The sequence below is a fragment of the Primulina tabacum genome, chromosome 4, assembly GCF_025594145.1.
Source record: "Primulina tabacum isolate GXHZ01 chromosome 4, ASM2559414v2, whole genome shotgun sequence".
Lineage (NCBI taxonomy): Eukaryota > Viridiplantae > Streptophyta > Magnoliopsida > Lamiales > Gesneriaceae > Primulina > Primulina tabacum.
Window position 1 is genome coordinate 48,792,547 of NC_134553.1, and position 15,532 is coordinate 48,808,078.

Sequence of the window (15,532 nt, forward strand, 5' to 3'; positions counted from 1 at the left end):
AGGAAAACAAGATGAAATAATTTTAAGTCATAAAAAATTAAAAATAATATTGTTATTTATTTTAACTAATAATCATTTGAATTGTGTAAATAAAATTGAAAATGTATTTATTTAATGTAAAATAAGAATAAAGATATATAAGTGGACAGCGAGACCCACAAATAATGAGTGTTGATGTTAAAATCGACGTAAGAGAACATATGTGTTAATATAATGTGTATGTGACATGCAGACCCCGAACTTCCTTCGGGAGTCGCTGGATGTTATAAAATCCACTAATGTGAATATCCTTATAACATTTATACTCTAACTTAAATTGTAATTTTATTAATATATGCATGTCTTGAAAAACGAAATTTTATTAATAGTAATATAGATAAAAAAATGTCAATTTATATATATTTGTATTAATTAACAAATTGTTATTTTTATACAATAGTATGATACTTATTTATTATCATATAATTAATAAAATATTCTCGAAAGAAAATACATGTTTAATTGAATTTAATAATAATGATTGGAATTAAAAATAATTTAATTTAAGAATAAAACAGATTTTTTATTTAATACGTATATTAATAAAGTGGTTTATTTATTTCTTTCATAAAGTTGTTTATAATAATTTATGTATCAATTTACTAATTTATGAATAATCTCGTATTTGAATCGTCTACCAATTCAGTGTTTTATACAATTATATTAGTTATGCATCAATCTGTTGACCTCACTTTTTCAGTACTGTCTAGCTCCGCCGACGCCCAATCTTCTCTGCACGAAGGGGCTCCCTCGGTTTTTCTCTGAATCTTTCGTAGCTACTCGTGATTCCGCACGAGAAAGACTGGTGCTCTACTTGGTAAATTCATTGTTTATTGCTCAGGAATGTTTCGAGTAGTAGGGTTTAGGGTTTTTGTGAATCGTAGATTATAATTTCTCTGCAATGTTCTTGATATGATTTTGATGTTTCTAGCGGGTTTTTTTTGCCATTTTTGCGGACAACTGCTCAATTTCTCTAGTCCTCCAGTTCGGCAGTTGTCTGATTTATGATTCTGGGCTTAAGGTTTTATGCTTAGGGTTTTTGTGAATCGAAGATTGTAATTTCTCTGCAATGTTCTTGCTATGGTTTTGATGTTTCTAGCGGTTTTTTTTTTGCCATTTTTGCGGACAACTGCTCAATTTCTCTCGTCCTCCAGTTCGGCAGTTGTATTTTCTGATTTATGATTCTGGGCTTAAGGTTTTATGCTTTTGTTATGTCACCTACTGCGATGTGCTTCCAGCTACGGCTATAATCCTTTTTTTTAAAAAAAATACCTTTTTACTTGTTTTTGACATCCAGATTTTCATTACATCATTCCTTCACTCATTTTTGGTTGGTGCCAATAGTTTACATTTTCATTTCAATATTGTTGTTCATGTCAATTATTTTATTCTTATTTACTGAGTACCAAATGTTGCTTTAATTCTACTTTTTTGGTAACTAACAACTCAGAATTATGCATGAGGAACTCTTAGAACACGGGTTACTATTTAAATCCTTTTCAAGTATTGCAGCCAATCCCTCTGCCTAAGTGATAACATCATAGTGTTGAGAAACTATGAAGAAAATAGATAATCCACTAGTTTACTTGGATGTATCCATCGATGGAGGACCCGGGGAAAAAATTGTTATTGAGGTGATTCCTTTACCATAAGACCTTCAATAACCTTGTATCTTTGTATATCATCTTGCCTTTTTCTTAATTATTCGTTCTACTTTTTGATGGAATGCAGTTGTTTGCCAATGTTGTGCCCAAGACAGCAGAAAATTTTCGGGCACTTTGCACTGGTATAGTATATTGCTGATGTGCACTGTCAACATTAATGCTCTCTCTACTTTTTGCTTGGATGATAGCATTAGCAATACCTTTAGAGAAATGATCTTACAAATTTATGTATCGCAGTACCGGTGTCTTGATGCATACTGATACTTGAATGTCAGTAGTATTCTTCACCAAGCATATATTTCTGCATACCCAAGTTGGAAGTTGAAAGAAAATCAATAACTAATTCCTCTACTATCTCTGGTCTCTGATTCAAAAGAGTGGGACATATCTGAAATACACTAAGTGGATATTTGGGGTTTAAATTTTGAATTTTATTATATCTATTTTGAAGTAACATACTGTAAGTGAAAAGAAATTGTTATGCTGTTTTAGTAAGCAATGCCCACAAGTAGCTATGTTACATATTTAATACAGTCAAAACTAAATTGCACATGAATTTTTGTTTCATTTGCAATAAAATGACAACTATATGAAATATAATTTCATAATCATAAGTTATTTTATTTGTTTGTAACATGTTTGCGGTTGAAAATTAATATATGATTAGAATCATTGCACAACATTTCAATTCTCCATCAGTCAGTACTTCACAGAGATTTGTCTTCCTGGAAATCTCTAGGAAAATGGTGAGTAAGAATAAAAATGAACTGTTGCTTTAAAAGTAGTAAGGCACAATAGAACTTTTGATCATCTAAGATTGTTAGATTCACTAACATTCACATACTTGAATGATATAGTTAGTAGTTAATGATTAACCTTTGGGGCGTAGTTTTCATGGGAGTCAAAATGTGGTTTCTCTTTATTCTCTCTCATATCTTAACTTTCTATGTTGAGATTTGATTGGAGTAGACATTATAGGGTTCACTGAAAGTTTTTTCATTGGTCAATCATACTTATGTCATGCAGGTGAGAAAGGCATTGGAGTCTCAACGGGGAAACCTCTGCACTATAAGGGTTCCATATTTCATAGGATAATTAGAGGATTCATGACACAAGTATGGTCTCGATGTTCTATACAGCACAGTTATTTGCGGAAGAGCATATTCATGTTTCCTTTTTATCTGCTGTCTTTTCGTTAGTTTTCATGGATGCATATTATTTTTGTTATGCTTTCACAGTAGTTAGCTCGGATTCATATTTGCTCACTTATCTGAGTGTCTGAGAGGATTTGTAATGTTCTTCCCTATCTAGTTTCTTGTCATGTCTGATTCTTTTATTTAGACCTAAAAGGACCCTGGACCCTTAAGATTGACTCATGCATTTATTGTCCTGTCAATTTGTTACTCTGTTTGATTTGCAAATAGTTTTCATTTCTCGAATTTCTGTTTTTCATAGTAGCTGCAACATATTGCAACTTGGGCAGCAAGAACAAGTATTTCATGATTCATTTGTTCCCGAGGGCAGTGCGTGTGTGGCAGGGACAGAGATCTATAGTAACTGAATTGATCTTATCAAAAATATATACATGATTATATTTTGATCCGAGATGTGTAAAGTTACCCACAATACATATTTTCTATAATAATTTTTGTATCAATTGGACAAATAAAATAACGGTGTGGAATTTTAGCTATGTCATAGTAGATAATTCGACTTAAGCGCCGCTGGGCTAGTCTGATGAGATGATAGCGAGATGAGATGACGATGAATGAGATAATAAATTGAAAGATAATGATAACATATTTATTTTTTATAAGGTTCTTTTTCTCAGCATTTCTCAAGTCTTCATGTAATGTGCAATTCTTGTCAATGCAACAAATTTATAGAAAGTATGCTGGTGATTTGTTTTAAAATTCCTCTTTCTCCATCTTGTCGAAAGGACATAATCGGCTAGAAAGAAAATTATTTCTATTTTTTTGCTGTTATCTTGAATATTTTTCAGAATGGTGACTAGGGGAAAACTCGTGCATACTTACCTTTTCTGTGATTGAATGCTTTTAGCTTTACAAGGTATGTTGATAGTATTTGGAATTGTTAATCTGTTTTTCACTCTTTTTAGGGTGGGGATTTTTCCCAAGGAAATGGTACGTTTTTCTTCTCAGTTCAGTTTCTTGTACTTTGAGACAGATGCTTGGTAGTTAGTATAACTTCCTTCTTCATTCCTTGACTTGTAAGGCCCAACCTTTTAGTGGTTTGCAGGCACTGGTGGAGAAAGCATTTATGGAGGGAAATTCGCTGGTGATTTTTTTGTATGCTTGGGCTTATGTAGTTGTCTCATTCTTTAATGATGATTTACATATTTATTCTTTGCTTGCAGATGAAAACTTTAAGTTGGATCATAGCGAGCCTGGCTTTCTGTCCATGGCTAATAGTGGACCAAACACAAATGGATCTCAATTCTTTATAATATTTAAACGCCAACCTCATCTGGATGGGTATGTGATTATATGCTTAGTTAGTCAAATATGTTAAAGTGATGATTTCCTTCATCCTTATTTTGGTCTCGGGGTATGCAAAATCGGATGTGATCGCAAAACTGATTTGTGATTGTTTCCTTATATGTTGCAGGAAACATGTTGTTTTTGGAAAGGTTGTGAGAGGAATGGAAATTGTTAAGAAAGTTGAGCAGATAGGAACGGCTGATGGAAAACCATCTGGGTTTGTAAAAATTGTGGATTGTGGTGAGAGTCGCGAGACATCTGGGACTGAGAAGCGAAATTCAGTTGGGTCAAAAAAGGTTGAAGTAAAGAAAGGTATCTGTTCGATTTTGAGTTAGGTGGTTGACTTTTAGATTCTTTATCATTTTTGTTTTTTAAATGTTAGCTTGTGACACAATGTAGGAAAAGGTAATAAAAAAGCATCGCCTAAAGATCTTAGAAGAAAGAGAAGACGGCAATACTCCTCATCCGATTCTTCGGATACAGACTCATATTCCTCTTCATCAGAGACAGATTCCTCTTCTGACACTGATTCTGAGTCTGACACTTACTCTTCTAGTTCATCCAGTGATAGGAGACGGAGGAAGAAGAGGAAGTTGACAACAAGGGAAAGACACCAACGTGGGAAAAAAAGGAGAATAGCTCAACGCAATGGAAGATCAAAACGGAAGTCTAAAAGGTTTTTTTAGCTTAGTTTTATCTAATTTTATCGGGGCAAGCATGAGAATAATGTTTGCCCCTGATCTTTTATAATATGACGAACTAATTTTAATTCCTGGATATAATGCCAAGGATGTGACTAATTCAAAAGGTGGTTAAAAAAAGGATAGTGGAACTGTTCTACTGTTTCATCTCCTTCAAAATCTTGAATTCAAATCTTTGAGGCACAATTTATCTACCATTAATATTGCCGATCTAGTTCTCATTGATACGTGTCCTATCAAATTCATTCTCAGGAATGTGGAAAGCTCTAGTGATACTGATAGTAACAGCAGTGGTAGCAGTAGCACCAGCAGTAGCAAAAGCGCCAGCTCTGATGCAAAAAATAGGACTAGGGGCAAATCTTCAGATAAAACCAAGATGTTGAGCAAAGAAGGGGAGAAGCCAGCAGGTCAAAGTCTTGGTATCTTGTTGCTGCTGTGAATAAATGATTTCAATGTTTCAAATATCTCAATTAGGGAACGAAACAAATTTAGTTTTGTATTACTATATGTAGTATCTGTTTTTTTTACGATGCGACTAGATATTTGAAGTTAAAGAGTAAAATTCAGCTGTCCTTTCTTTGGATTTACAGTGCAGCTAAATGATGTGAAACAGACGCACACAAGGGATACATCAACTGATGAAGAGGGACAGTTTTCTCTGAAAAATAATAATCTTTTGAATAACGGACATGGGGCAGATCTCAACAAGAGTGAAATTTCCCGAGAAATTCACAAAACTAATGGGTCAGTAAGATTCAGGTAGCTTATCAACGCATGCTTTCGCAGCTATTCATGATACACTGAGTTTTACAACGTAAAACACCAAATTTCGAAAATGATTATATTATTGTTGACCTTCTGGGATGTTGATCGCAATTATTTTTTATTTTTTAAATTATTCTTAGTCCTCATGGAAGGCAAAGAATTAGTACTCATGGCACTCCGAGCAGAAGTCCTAGACTCCAAAATAATGATGAATTTCCTAGAGCTTCTGACCAGCAAGTTGAGAAAAATCCTTCAAGGAGTCCTGTAGAACGTCCTTCAAACAAAGGACCTCAACCTTCTGCATCTAGTCAAGGTCGAAATTTTTCTAGAAGCCGCTCTCCGGGTGGAACTCAGAAGCGCATTAAAAAAGGGCGGGGGTTTACTGAACGGTACTCCTTTGTGAGAAAATATCGTACACCATCTCCAGAATATAGATCTTATAGTTATGGTGGAAGAAACACTCGAAGGTACCATGACAGGTAATTTTCTGACGCCTAACGAAATTTGGATTTGCGATGTTACATTTCCACCCTCTGCTTAGCATGTTGTGCAATATTTGTAGATTTAAATGTTATCTAGATGAACTCTAATGTTGGCCACTAATTATGGATTAAAGCGATTGTAAACCTGCCTGTTCATCTCCGTGCTTATTTACACGCTTAAATGTTATTCGGTCTCACGATTTCTAGTTTCGTTTTTTGGAATTGTGACGATTTTTCAGATATTCAGAACGCTCACCACCAAGAAATTACAGGAGCCCACCCAGAAGGCGCAGGAGCCCACCCAGGTTTGACTATCCCACCCTCCGCACACCCACCCACCTTTTTCACTCACAACACCCTTTCCCCATTTTGGCAAATTTTGGTCTTTCTGAAATGTTATTATATACCAAGGTAGGCATTCATTTTTAATGTCATTCATATTAGATATGAAAGGAGGAGCCGGAGCAGGTCTATTTCTCGAAGCCCTGTGTCCTACCGTGGTCGTGACAGGAACCATAATAGAAACCCTGTTCGCAGTCCCAGTCCTGCAGATAGGCGCCCTGTAGTCAGTGACAAATTAAAGTCCCGTCTTGGCCCAAAAAGGAATAATGAACCCACACGTGTCAGGGGAAGGTCTCCTTCAGGCTCCAGGAGCCGTAGTTCATCTCGATCTAGATCTTCTGGTGCAGCTGCTCCTAGAAACCGTCCAGTGAAGCCGTCATCCCCTTCACTCAGCCCCGGTGGACGAAGGGGTTTAGTATCATATGACGATTTGAGTCCACAGGAGGCCTTAAATTAGCGATTGGGGATGGTTGGACAAATTATCTTAGACTCTGATACTTGGTTTGTGTTGTGATATTGATACACTTCGGTTATCTTTTCGTCTCTAAGAATCCTATTTGAGATTTTGTTTGCATTGTTTTAGATATTATTAGTTTGCTGGCCTGTTTATTTTGTGGCTGATGTAGGAGATTTCTAATAATATAATTATACACTAATCAATACTACAATTTGATAGTTTTATAAACATAATAGAATTATATTAACATAAAAAAAGGATTATTGAATTAATAGTATTATAAATTGAATTAAAAATAATAATACTATTTAATACAAATTAGTAATACTGCAGACTCCAAAAAAATTAATTTGTAAAAATCATCTCTTCCAAAATGTTTACGAATTTAATTATTATAATAATATTTTATTTTTATGAACGCTGTGAGAAAACTCATTACAAGCTAAAATATGTTCGATATTTTAATAAGATTAATATGTTTTAACGAATAATAGATGAATCTAATGTTTTGTTAATAATTTATTGTATTTTTTTTATACAAAATGTTGATGTTTTTAATTTATAATAATTTGTGCAAAAAACCAATGGAAAGAGAGAATTTCTTAAGGCTATGCTATTTTTTAAAATATGATTTTGAGGTTGTTACGTTAAAATAATGAAAACTATTTAATAGGCAAGGCTATATAAAAATAAAACCAATCAAAAGCAAGCCCAATGGTATGGCCAAGAACTATTACCGTCTCTACGAGCTACAGACGCCCACACAAATTTAAAGCGCCGTGGATTCCTGACTAGTCGTGGCATTCAATGCCTTTTTTTCCACAAGAAACGAAGAGTTTTTCGCTTATAAATTAGTTGGGAATGCTTCACATTATTGGAAGTAATCTCAAAGATCGAAACTTTTTACTTCTGGGTGCTTTCTATTTGGTGATTTAATGGCATCTTCAGTGCTCCATGGAGCTCAAAATCCGGTTCTCAGAACAAGGATCGCTCCTCCCAAGAAGGAAGCCCTGATCTCTCCCAAGTCCAGTGTTTCAGTCTCCAGGCCAGTTTCACAGCCCAGATTCATACAACACAAGAAAGAGGCCTTTTGGTTTTATAGGTTTCTGTCAATTGTGTATGACCATATTATAAACCCTTGTCATTGGACTGACGACATGAGGGATGAGGCCTTAGATCCAGCTGATTTGAGTGATAGAAACTTGGTTGTGGTTGATGTTGGTGGAGGCACGGGTTTCACTACTTTGGGAATAGTTAAGTTTGTGGATGCCAAGAATGTTACAATTCTTGATCAGTCACCCCACCAGCTTAACAAGGCTAAAGAGAAGGAGCCTTTGAAGGAATGTAGGATAATGGAGGGTGATGCCGAGGATCTACCTTTCGAAACGGATTACGCCGATAGATATGTGTCTGCGGGGAGGTAATTCTTGAATGCTGTTATGCATCAAGTTTTTGTTTGATTGCCTAAAGCTTGATTTCAATAATATCTCTCTTTTAGTTCTTGAACTGAGATGTTACGTTTTGGAGATTGTGCAAATTGTTAGTTTAATTATGTTTCATATTTCAACTGTTTTGGTTAGTGATTTTTTAATGTAGAAGCATTTGGGAACATTGAAATGTTAGCATTACTTGATTATTATGAACTTCAACTGCTTTCTTTGTTCCTCGGAGAGTGAATTCGTACACGAAAAGTTCTCTTCTCCTCAGGTCAAAACAAGAGTTCAGAGGATTGAATTTTGAGCCACTTGATAGTATGAGACTTAATTATAACAAGACTGTAGAATCATTTACAAGAGTTGGAATTGTTTGAACTTTGAAGCCAATACTTTCAAAACGGCAAATTTTGTACATTGATAGGAACAATCATTAAATTTTGAATAATAGTGGTATGAATGTTGCTGCTGTTGGTGGAGGCTCGGGAATGGTCAATGTTGTGGAAGCTAAGAATGTTACAATTCTTTGGACCTGTCACCTCAACAGCTTGCCAAGGCTACAGACAAGGAGCCTATGAGGGAATGTAGTGGAATGATGTTTTGTGGTTATTGATTGGTTTTATTACGCAAGTTTTGTTTGATTGTCTAAAATTTTGTTCGAACCATGTGTTGCTTTTTATTTTTGTACAGAGATGTTGCATATGGACGTTCTTGTGCTAGTTTAATTATGTTACTAACATTTCAACTGATCTGGTCAGTGTCTTTTGATGCAGAAGGATTTTTGTGAACTATTAAATGTTATCTTGTGTGATTATTGATTTTAACCGCTTTCCTGGTTCCTCCTTTTATGAATTTGTAAATGAAAAGTTATCTTCAAGTCAAAGCAAAAGTCGAGGGGAATGGACTTGTTGAATTCGAGCAACTTATGGATATTCTGACACTTTATTATGAGAAAATGTGGAAACATTAGCATACAGTTACCACTATTTTAAGCAAATACTTTTTCAACTAGAAATTTTTCATCATCGTGAAGAGGCATTTCTTGGAAAATCTTACTGAAGTTCAATGATTTTGTGCATCTTTTCAGTATTGAGTACTGGCCAGACCCGCAACGTGGGATCAAGGAAGCCTACAGAGTTCTGAAACTTGGGGGAAAGGCATGCCTAGTTGGGCCTGTGCATCCAACATTTTGGTTATCTCGCTTCTTTGCAGATGTGTGGATGCTCTTCCCAAAGGAGGAAGAGTACATTGAATGGTTTGAAAAGGCAGGATTCAAGGATGTTAAACTGAAGAGAATTGGTCCAAAATGGTATCGTGGGGTTCGCAGACATGGGCTGATCATGGGATGTTCCGTTACGGGTGTAAAACCTGCATCTGGAGACTCTCCTTTGCAGGTAATTTTCTTGTATCATTCTATATATAGCACTCTTAATGCTACTCTTCTTGACAATCAACTTCAGAGTTTAGACCATTTTTTCTTTAGTTCTTTTCCGTCGATGGTCATCTGACATTTTCACTTTAGTCCAATGTCTTAGTTACTCGTTGAATAACGTTTATACACATTACAATTGCAGCTTGGTCCCAAGGCAGAAGACATCTCAAAACCAGTAAATCCATTCATGTTTCTCGTACGGTTCCTTGTTGGTGCTATCGCGGCTACATATTATGTACTGGTGCCGATTTACATGTGGCTCAAAGATCAAATTATTCCAAAAGGCCAGCCTATATAGATGTGTACCCAAGCCGGTTCGTTTCTTCTTCGTGTCGGGGCTTCTTATCTTATAGTCTTCTGCTATCCCCTTCCTTCAAAAAAAACCAGTTTCAGTTCTGCTAATGGGGGGTTTTAGTGTAAGTTATGCTGTCTTGTTTGAAGACCAGTAGACTAGGTTGTTTCATGTTTTTAACGGGAAGATGGAAGTTGTCGTGTAATAAAATGTTAAGAAATATAATTTCATTTTCCCAACTTTCCTACCAGGTTCTTAGTGTGCATTTCTTGTGGTTTTTATCTGGAAGAAATCTTTTTATATATTTTTTATTAATCATATGTGTAATACCAATAAAAATTTATATGATTATGAAAAATTTATGTAAAATTAAAAGAAGTTACTTTTCATTAATTAAAAATATTAACATAATTTTTTTTTTCCGATTTTTATCTGACATCCACTATATGCTAATGATATTAATTTTAACGTTTATATATTATTTATTAGACCTCCAGAATTTACTCAATAATAATAGTGACTAATCATCCACGCATTCCGTTACTTGCGTGTATATATTTTTGAATTAAATTATTTATTTTACTATTTATTATTAAGATTAAAGCAATATTATATAATTAAAAAAGAATAGGTAAGAATAATTTTTTTTAGCGATTCTAAAAATTTAGAGAAGTAGTTGAGATATGACATTTCTTATAAGATTTTTTATAAATTCATAAGTAGAATTATAAATAAAGAAAAGAAACATCTTAAATAATTTTTAAAATCTTAGGAAAGGATGGGATGTGGAAATTTTATATAAGTTGTGAATTTATTGACATAAATTTGTAAGATATTTTTTTATTAAGTTGAAAAAAAATTAAAATTTTGATTTGATAAAAGATTTTTTGTGGTTTTTATAAAATTGAATACCTAAAAGCCCATAAAAATATGTTAATATTACAAAATCTAATTTGTCGATATTCCACAAGTTTTCTCGAAATGCCACTAACCAGAAACGTGCGATGAAGAAACATTTTCAAGTTCATAAAGTAGCTAGATATATTAACTTTTTCCCATAAAAAAAAATGATATACGTCAGAAGATAAGTAGAGCGATCAACATGTGATACTTGAATTATTGCACGATTTAAAATATATGAGTTGAACGTCACTAACCATCACATATATATTTTGGTCATGCGACAAGTGTAGTCCTACATTCTTAATCCATAAATAGTATTTGCATAAATATGTGTACAAACAAATATACCTAACATACAAGTAATATCCATCATTTATGAAAAGTAAGAAAAAATGTAGATTAAGAGCGAAGCGTGAATTTTTTTTTATTCGGACAAAAGCGTAAAAAGACAGCCAATCTCGCAAAAAAATAGCTAAAAAACAAAATACATATAATTAAAAATTACACATGATTAATCAACGAATTTCATTATGTATCTCTATATAAATTTAAAATATATTCGATGAAGTCTTTGTGATAATTAAAAATAAACATAATTATAATTACATTTTTTATTTTTTCTTATTTTTATTAATTTTTTAAAAATTTAAAATTTATTTTTAATTATTTATTAAAAACTAATTAATCTGACGTTATAAAAATATGATCGTCAATATTTTTTTACGAAAAATAGAAAATGACTTCACCGTTCGGACAATTAAAGTCGATCTCTCTCGAATTAATCGGGACTGAAAAATGTGAGCCGGGATCTATTCGGGAGGGGAGTGAGCCGGGATTGGGGTTGGCAGATTTTCGGGTTTTTTTGTCAGTCCGACTTTTTTTTATCTAGTGCCACGTGGCGGTTCATTTGGAACCGAGGCGCAGCTACAAATTAAGTACAAGCCCCGAATGTCAGTTTTAGCTTGAACAAAACCCCGCCATCTGCTCTCCTCTTGCATGTGTACGTGAGCTGGTTGTGGCCGGAGAATGGCGACTGGGTTCGTTCCTGAGCTGAACATGGAGAACCAGATGGACAAACAGATGGGTTGCATGACGGGTCTTCTTCAGATTTTTGATCGCCACCAGATTTTGTCCGGGAAACGCCTCCATTCCACCAAGCGCCTCCTTCCCCCGCCGGTTTTTGACTCGACACTCTTTACCTTTTTGTTATCTATTCATTCTAAAGCGTTGTTTGAGGTTTCTTTTTTTTTTTTTTATTCGTGATGTTTTTCTAGGTTGTTGATACAGTTTTGGAGTCGGTGGTATCAGTTGAAGCATTGCCGGTTCATTCGAGGAAGTCGGGAAAACCGAAACAGCAGGTCCTGCCGACCCCGGAGCGGATGAAACAGTGGTTTCCGCCGGCGGAGTTGCCACTTAAGCTATCCAAAGAAACTCCGAGGCTTTCACTTGACAGCAGGGCAACCGCCGATGAAAAGGGAGGACTCCATTTGAAGGAGATTCGCTCAAGCGCTGCTATTCGACCGCCGTCGAATGGCGTCGCCATTGATACCCAAGTGTACGGATCGCATAATCTTATTGCCAAGCTGATGGGCTTGGAGCCAATGCGGAATTCGCTGAATACTTCAGAATCTGAAAAGAAGCCGGAGCTCCGGCGGTCCTCTTCAGAATCAGGAGTTTCCCGAGGTTTCCTACACTCTCGATTCATCATGGAGAGTAACAATTTCCCCGTCAAACAGAAAAATCAATCGCATACTCCCATTGTCGGTCACGAAGTGCTAAACAGTGCGGCGACGAAGAATTCCTCGATAAATGACTATAATGGCGTTAACTTATCGCCATGGAAGGCAGCTCAGCATGCCAAGAGCTTCTTCGATTCAGTTGACAATTTACCGGAGCCAAAGCAGAATGTTTCAGCTCAGGGAGAGATCAAGAAGAGATTGAAAATGAGAGGTATCGAAGAACCCACTAAAGATTTAGAAACCTTGAAAAATATCCTCGAATCTCTGAAACTCAAGGGACTCTTGCACTCAACGAAGCCGGCGGAGCGAAATCCTCATACCCGCCACCAGAAATTCGTGTACGACGAGTCGCCTATAGTTGTGATGAAACCTTCTAGATCATCAATAACTCCGCCGATTCACCGGAGAATGGAAAATGAGTATCCGCCGGAAAATGGTAGAAGCCCAGAACGGCAATTTCGTCGGAATTACTCCTTTCCAGTCGAAAACTCCCCTCCGCAGATTCCGCAGCGTGCCAGGCGGCCAAACTTGCTGGTTAAACCTAAACCTCTGAGCTCCGAAACTCAGAGGAGAGCAAACGAGTTAACAGACAACCGCCGTGTCCTTCCGGCTCTCCCCCCGAAGCTCCACGCAAGGATAACCGGGTCAGATCCAATGACCAATTCCCGACCTCCCCGGAGCAAGAAAGCAACTGGTAAAGATGATCAGAAAGCAAACAATTCAGGAGAGGATGAATCTGCCTCCATTTCTGGAAGTAGCTTGAGTACATCCACTGATACAGAGGTGATTCACATTCTTGATTTATGATCATAAATCCTGTGATTAATGTCAGTTTTCACTCAATTAATGTTTGTTAATGAATTCCAGAGGTCAAGAACAGAGGGGAGGACTTTGTTGGAGAGATGTGATAAGCTGCTTCACAGCATAGCAGAGATGACTGCCGCAGCAGATATGCAACCAAGCCCAGTTTCTGTTCTTGACTCCTCCTTATACAGGGATGGTTCTTTCACCCCTTCCCCCATCACATCGAAGCGTAAAATTCATTTTAAAGGTAATTATTGAATCTCCTACACTAATTCTTGATGATTTAGTTAAACGGAAAAGCTAAATTAAAAGCCCAAGAACCATTCTTTTTAATATTTTTTAGTACATGAGCTTCTCCATCCAATTCAATCAAGACTGCACTCTTTGATTTGGTCGAGGCATAAAGCGGGAAATGTCGGGTTCTAGTTATCTTCTCCTACTATTCCCAAATAAAAATCCCGAATTCGTGAAATTTAATGGAGGGTATGCGACAAGTTTGTGCATTATAAGTAACATGGTGTGGACCATGGCCTCGAATGGGTATCCGTCTTCACTATCAGTGTTTACCATCACAACGACCTTTACTCCAACGGTCAAGGTCTCACATGGATTAGCTGCCACTGCTGTAAGATAAAAACGACTCTTTGTTTTGGGGACGAAAGGAAATCCCTTTACAAGTCGATCCGTTCTGGCTTATCCCCTCACCTAAAGAATGGCTGGCATAATAATTTTATCCCAAGTTTGAATATTTGTCTGGATGGAGATATTTTAAATGAATGATGTTGATAGTGTTTTTGGAATATGGAACCAAAACTGACTAATAAATAGTCCAATTGTGCATGAATGAGACACACTAGTGACCACAACTGTTCCATGTGGTCCTTGCTGATTGGAATTCTGGTTTGGACTTTGTGAAGGCAACTTTTCCCGCCTTGTAAAACAAACAATGTCTCTCATTCATATATGTACCGATATCTTCTTTTTCGTATGTGGATTAATGATTCGATTTCTCGACTAGGATTCCAATGGATGCATGCCCTTCGTTACATATGTAAAATAGACATTTGAAGATGATAATAGAGACGAGAATCTTGAATACTTCCAGATTCGCAGTTTTCTGTTGAGAAAATGCTTCTATGCTAGTGGCTTTAAGCTTCTAAATTTGGTTTTTATTTTTTCCTAAGGATTTTACAAGTGTAAATATGTTTGAGGATTTTTCAGATCGTTATGGTAGTGCGGAAGAAGAAACGTGGAGTACTGGGGTCTCTCCAATTAGCGAAGAAACCCCCGAGGAGTTGGATTTTCTTTACATCTCGGATATTATAAGTGCATTCAATGTTTTCCCAGGTGAATCGGACCTTTTCCTTTTCCTAGAAAAGCAACAGTTTCAGAAAGGACAGGACTCATCCAAGGCCTCCAGGCTTCAAAGAAAGGCGGTCTTTGACACAATTACCGAACTTCTTAAATCAATAAGACGACTGCCTCCTTGGAAGAGCGTTCATTGGACAACCGATGACGACGTCACAAGACCTTCCCTTGATAAGGTTTGGTTAGAATTCCAAAGAATTCGTGATCCAGGTGATGCTGAAGATATGCACGACATAATATGTGGCTTGTTGAAGAAAGACTTTACCGGGGACGAGATCACAGGCTGGAAAGATTTCCCGACGGAGATGTCGGAGACGATTTTGGATCTGGAAAGGTTGATTTTCAAGGATTTGATAGGCGAGACGTTACGGGATCTTGCAGCATTGGCGTCTGAAAACAGATTGTCAAGGATGAGCCCGAAGAAGGTTTTGTGGAAATGAAAAACCCCAACTCTTCATGGTTTATTTACTCAAAGGATACTTGTTTTTTACCATGTTTTGTGTGTATATATATATATATATTTTAAAAAAAATTCAGAAAAAATAAAAATGGGCCCATGATGTTACCATTAATTAGTATTCAATATCTGAAATTATTTCAAGAAATAGGG

The 15,532-nt window shown here is 36.1% G+C and overlaps 3 protein-coding genes across 3 annotated transcripts; all 3 read left to right on the plus strand.

The window, feature by feature from the left end:
• The first annotated feature begins 697 nt into the window (after nucleotides 1-697).
• Nucleotides 698-7,057, plus strand: LOC142543665 (uncharacterized). The gene is made up of 14 exons (XM_075651049.1): nucleotides 698-856; nucleotides 1,544-1,673; nucleotides 1,771-1,825; nucleotides 2,730-2,818; nucleotides 3,823-3,847; nucleotides 3,963-4,001; nucleotides 4,081-4,198; nucleotides 4,332-4,516; nucleotides 4,604-4,880; nucleotides 5,158-5,324; nucleotides 5,496-5,664; nucleotides 5,811-6,149; nucleotides 6,392-6,457; nucleotides 6,597-7,057. The coding sequence occupies exons 2-14, from the start codon at nucleotides 1,596-1,598 to the stop codon at nucleotides 6,949-6,951; spliced, it is 1,962 nt and encodes a 653-aa protein (XP_075507164.1). The 5' UTR covers nucleotides 698-856; nucleotides 1,544-1,595; the 3' UTR covers nucleotides 6,952-7,057.
• A 612-nt stretch (nucleotides 7,058-7,669) lies between these two features.
• LOC142543666 (2-methyl-6-phytyl-1,4-hydroquinone methyltransferase, chloroplastic-like) lies at nucleotides 7,670-10,187 on the plus strand. The gene is made up of 3 exons (XM_075651050.1): nucleotides 7,670-8,371; nucleotides 9,472-9,778; nucleotides 9,959-10,187. The coding sequence occupies exons 1-3, from the start codon at nucleotides 7,887-7,889 to the stop codon at nucleotides 10,112-10,114; spliced, it is 948 nt and encodes a 315-aa protein (XP_075507165.1). The 5' UTR covers nucleotides 7,670-7,886; the 3' UTR covers nucleotides 10,115-10,187.
• A 1,751-nt stretch (nucleotides 10,188-11,938) lies between these two features.
• LOC142543667 (uncharacterized) lies at nucleotides 11,939-15,443 on the plus strand. Its single transcript, XM_075651052.1, has 4 exons — nucleotides 11,939-12,187; nucleotides 12,286-13,533; nucleotides 13,618-13,801; nucleotides 14,776-15,443. Exons 1-4 carry the CDS (start codon nucleotides 12,038-12,040, stop codon nucleotides 15,360-15,362), a joined length of 2,169 nt encoding a protein of 722 aa, XP_075507167.1. The 5' UTR covers nucleotides 11,939-12,037; the 3' UTR covers nucleotides 15,363-15,443.
• Nucleotides 15,444-15,532: the final 89 nt, after the last annotated feature.

Coding starts and splice junctions, on each gene's coding strand:
- LOC142543666 (XM_075651050.1), top strand. CDS start 7,887: ATGGCATCTTCAGTGCTCCATGGAGCTCAAAATCCGGTTCTCAGAACA. Junction 8,372..9,471: donor AGATATGTGTCTGCGGGGAG/GTAATTCTTGAA, acceptor GCATCTTTTCAG/TATTGAGTACTGGCCAGACC. Junction 9,779..9,958: donor CTGGAGACTCTCCTTTGCAG/GTAATTTTCTTG, acceptor TTACAATTGCAG/CTTGGTCCCAAGGCAGAAGA.
- LOC142543665 (XM_075651049.1), top strand. CDS start 1,596: ATGAAGAAAATAGATAATCCACTAGTTTACTTGGATGTATCCATCGAT. Junction 1,826..2,729: donor TTTTCGGGCACTTTGCACTG/GTATAGTATATT, acceptor TATGTCATGCAG/GTGAGAAAGGCATTGGAGTC. Junction 5,665..5,810: donor AATGGGTCAGTAAGATTCAG/GTAGCTTATCAA, acceptor AATTATTCTTAG/TCCTCATGGAAGGCAAAGAA.
- LOC142543667 (XM_075651052.1), top strand. CDS start 12,038: ATGGCGACTGGGTTCGTTCCTGAGCTGAACATGGAGAACCAGATGGAC. Junction 12,188..12,285: donor AGCGCCTCCTTCCCCCGCCG/GTTTTTGACTCG, acceptor ATGTTTTTCTAG/GTTGTTGATACAGTTTTGGA. Junction 13,534..13,617: donor GTACATCCACTGATACAGAG/GTGATTCACATT, acceptor AATGAATTCCAG/AGGTCAAGAACAGAGGGGAG.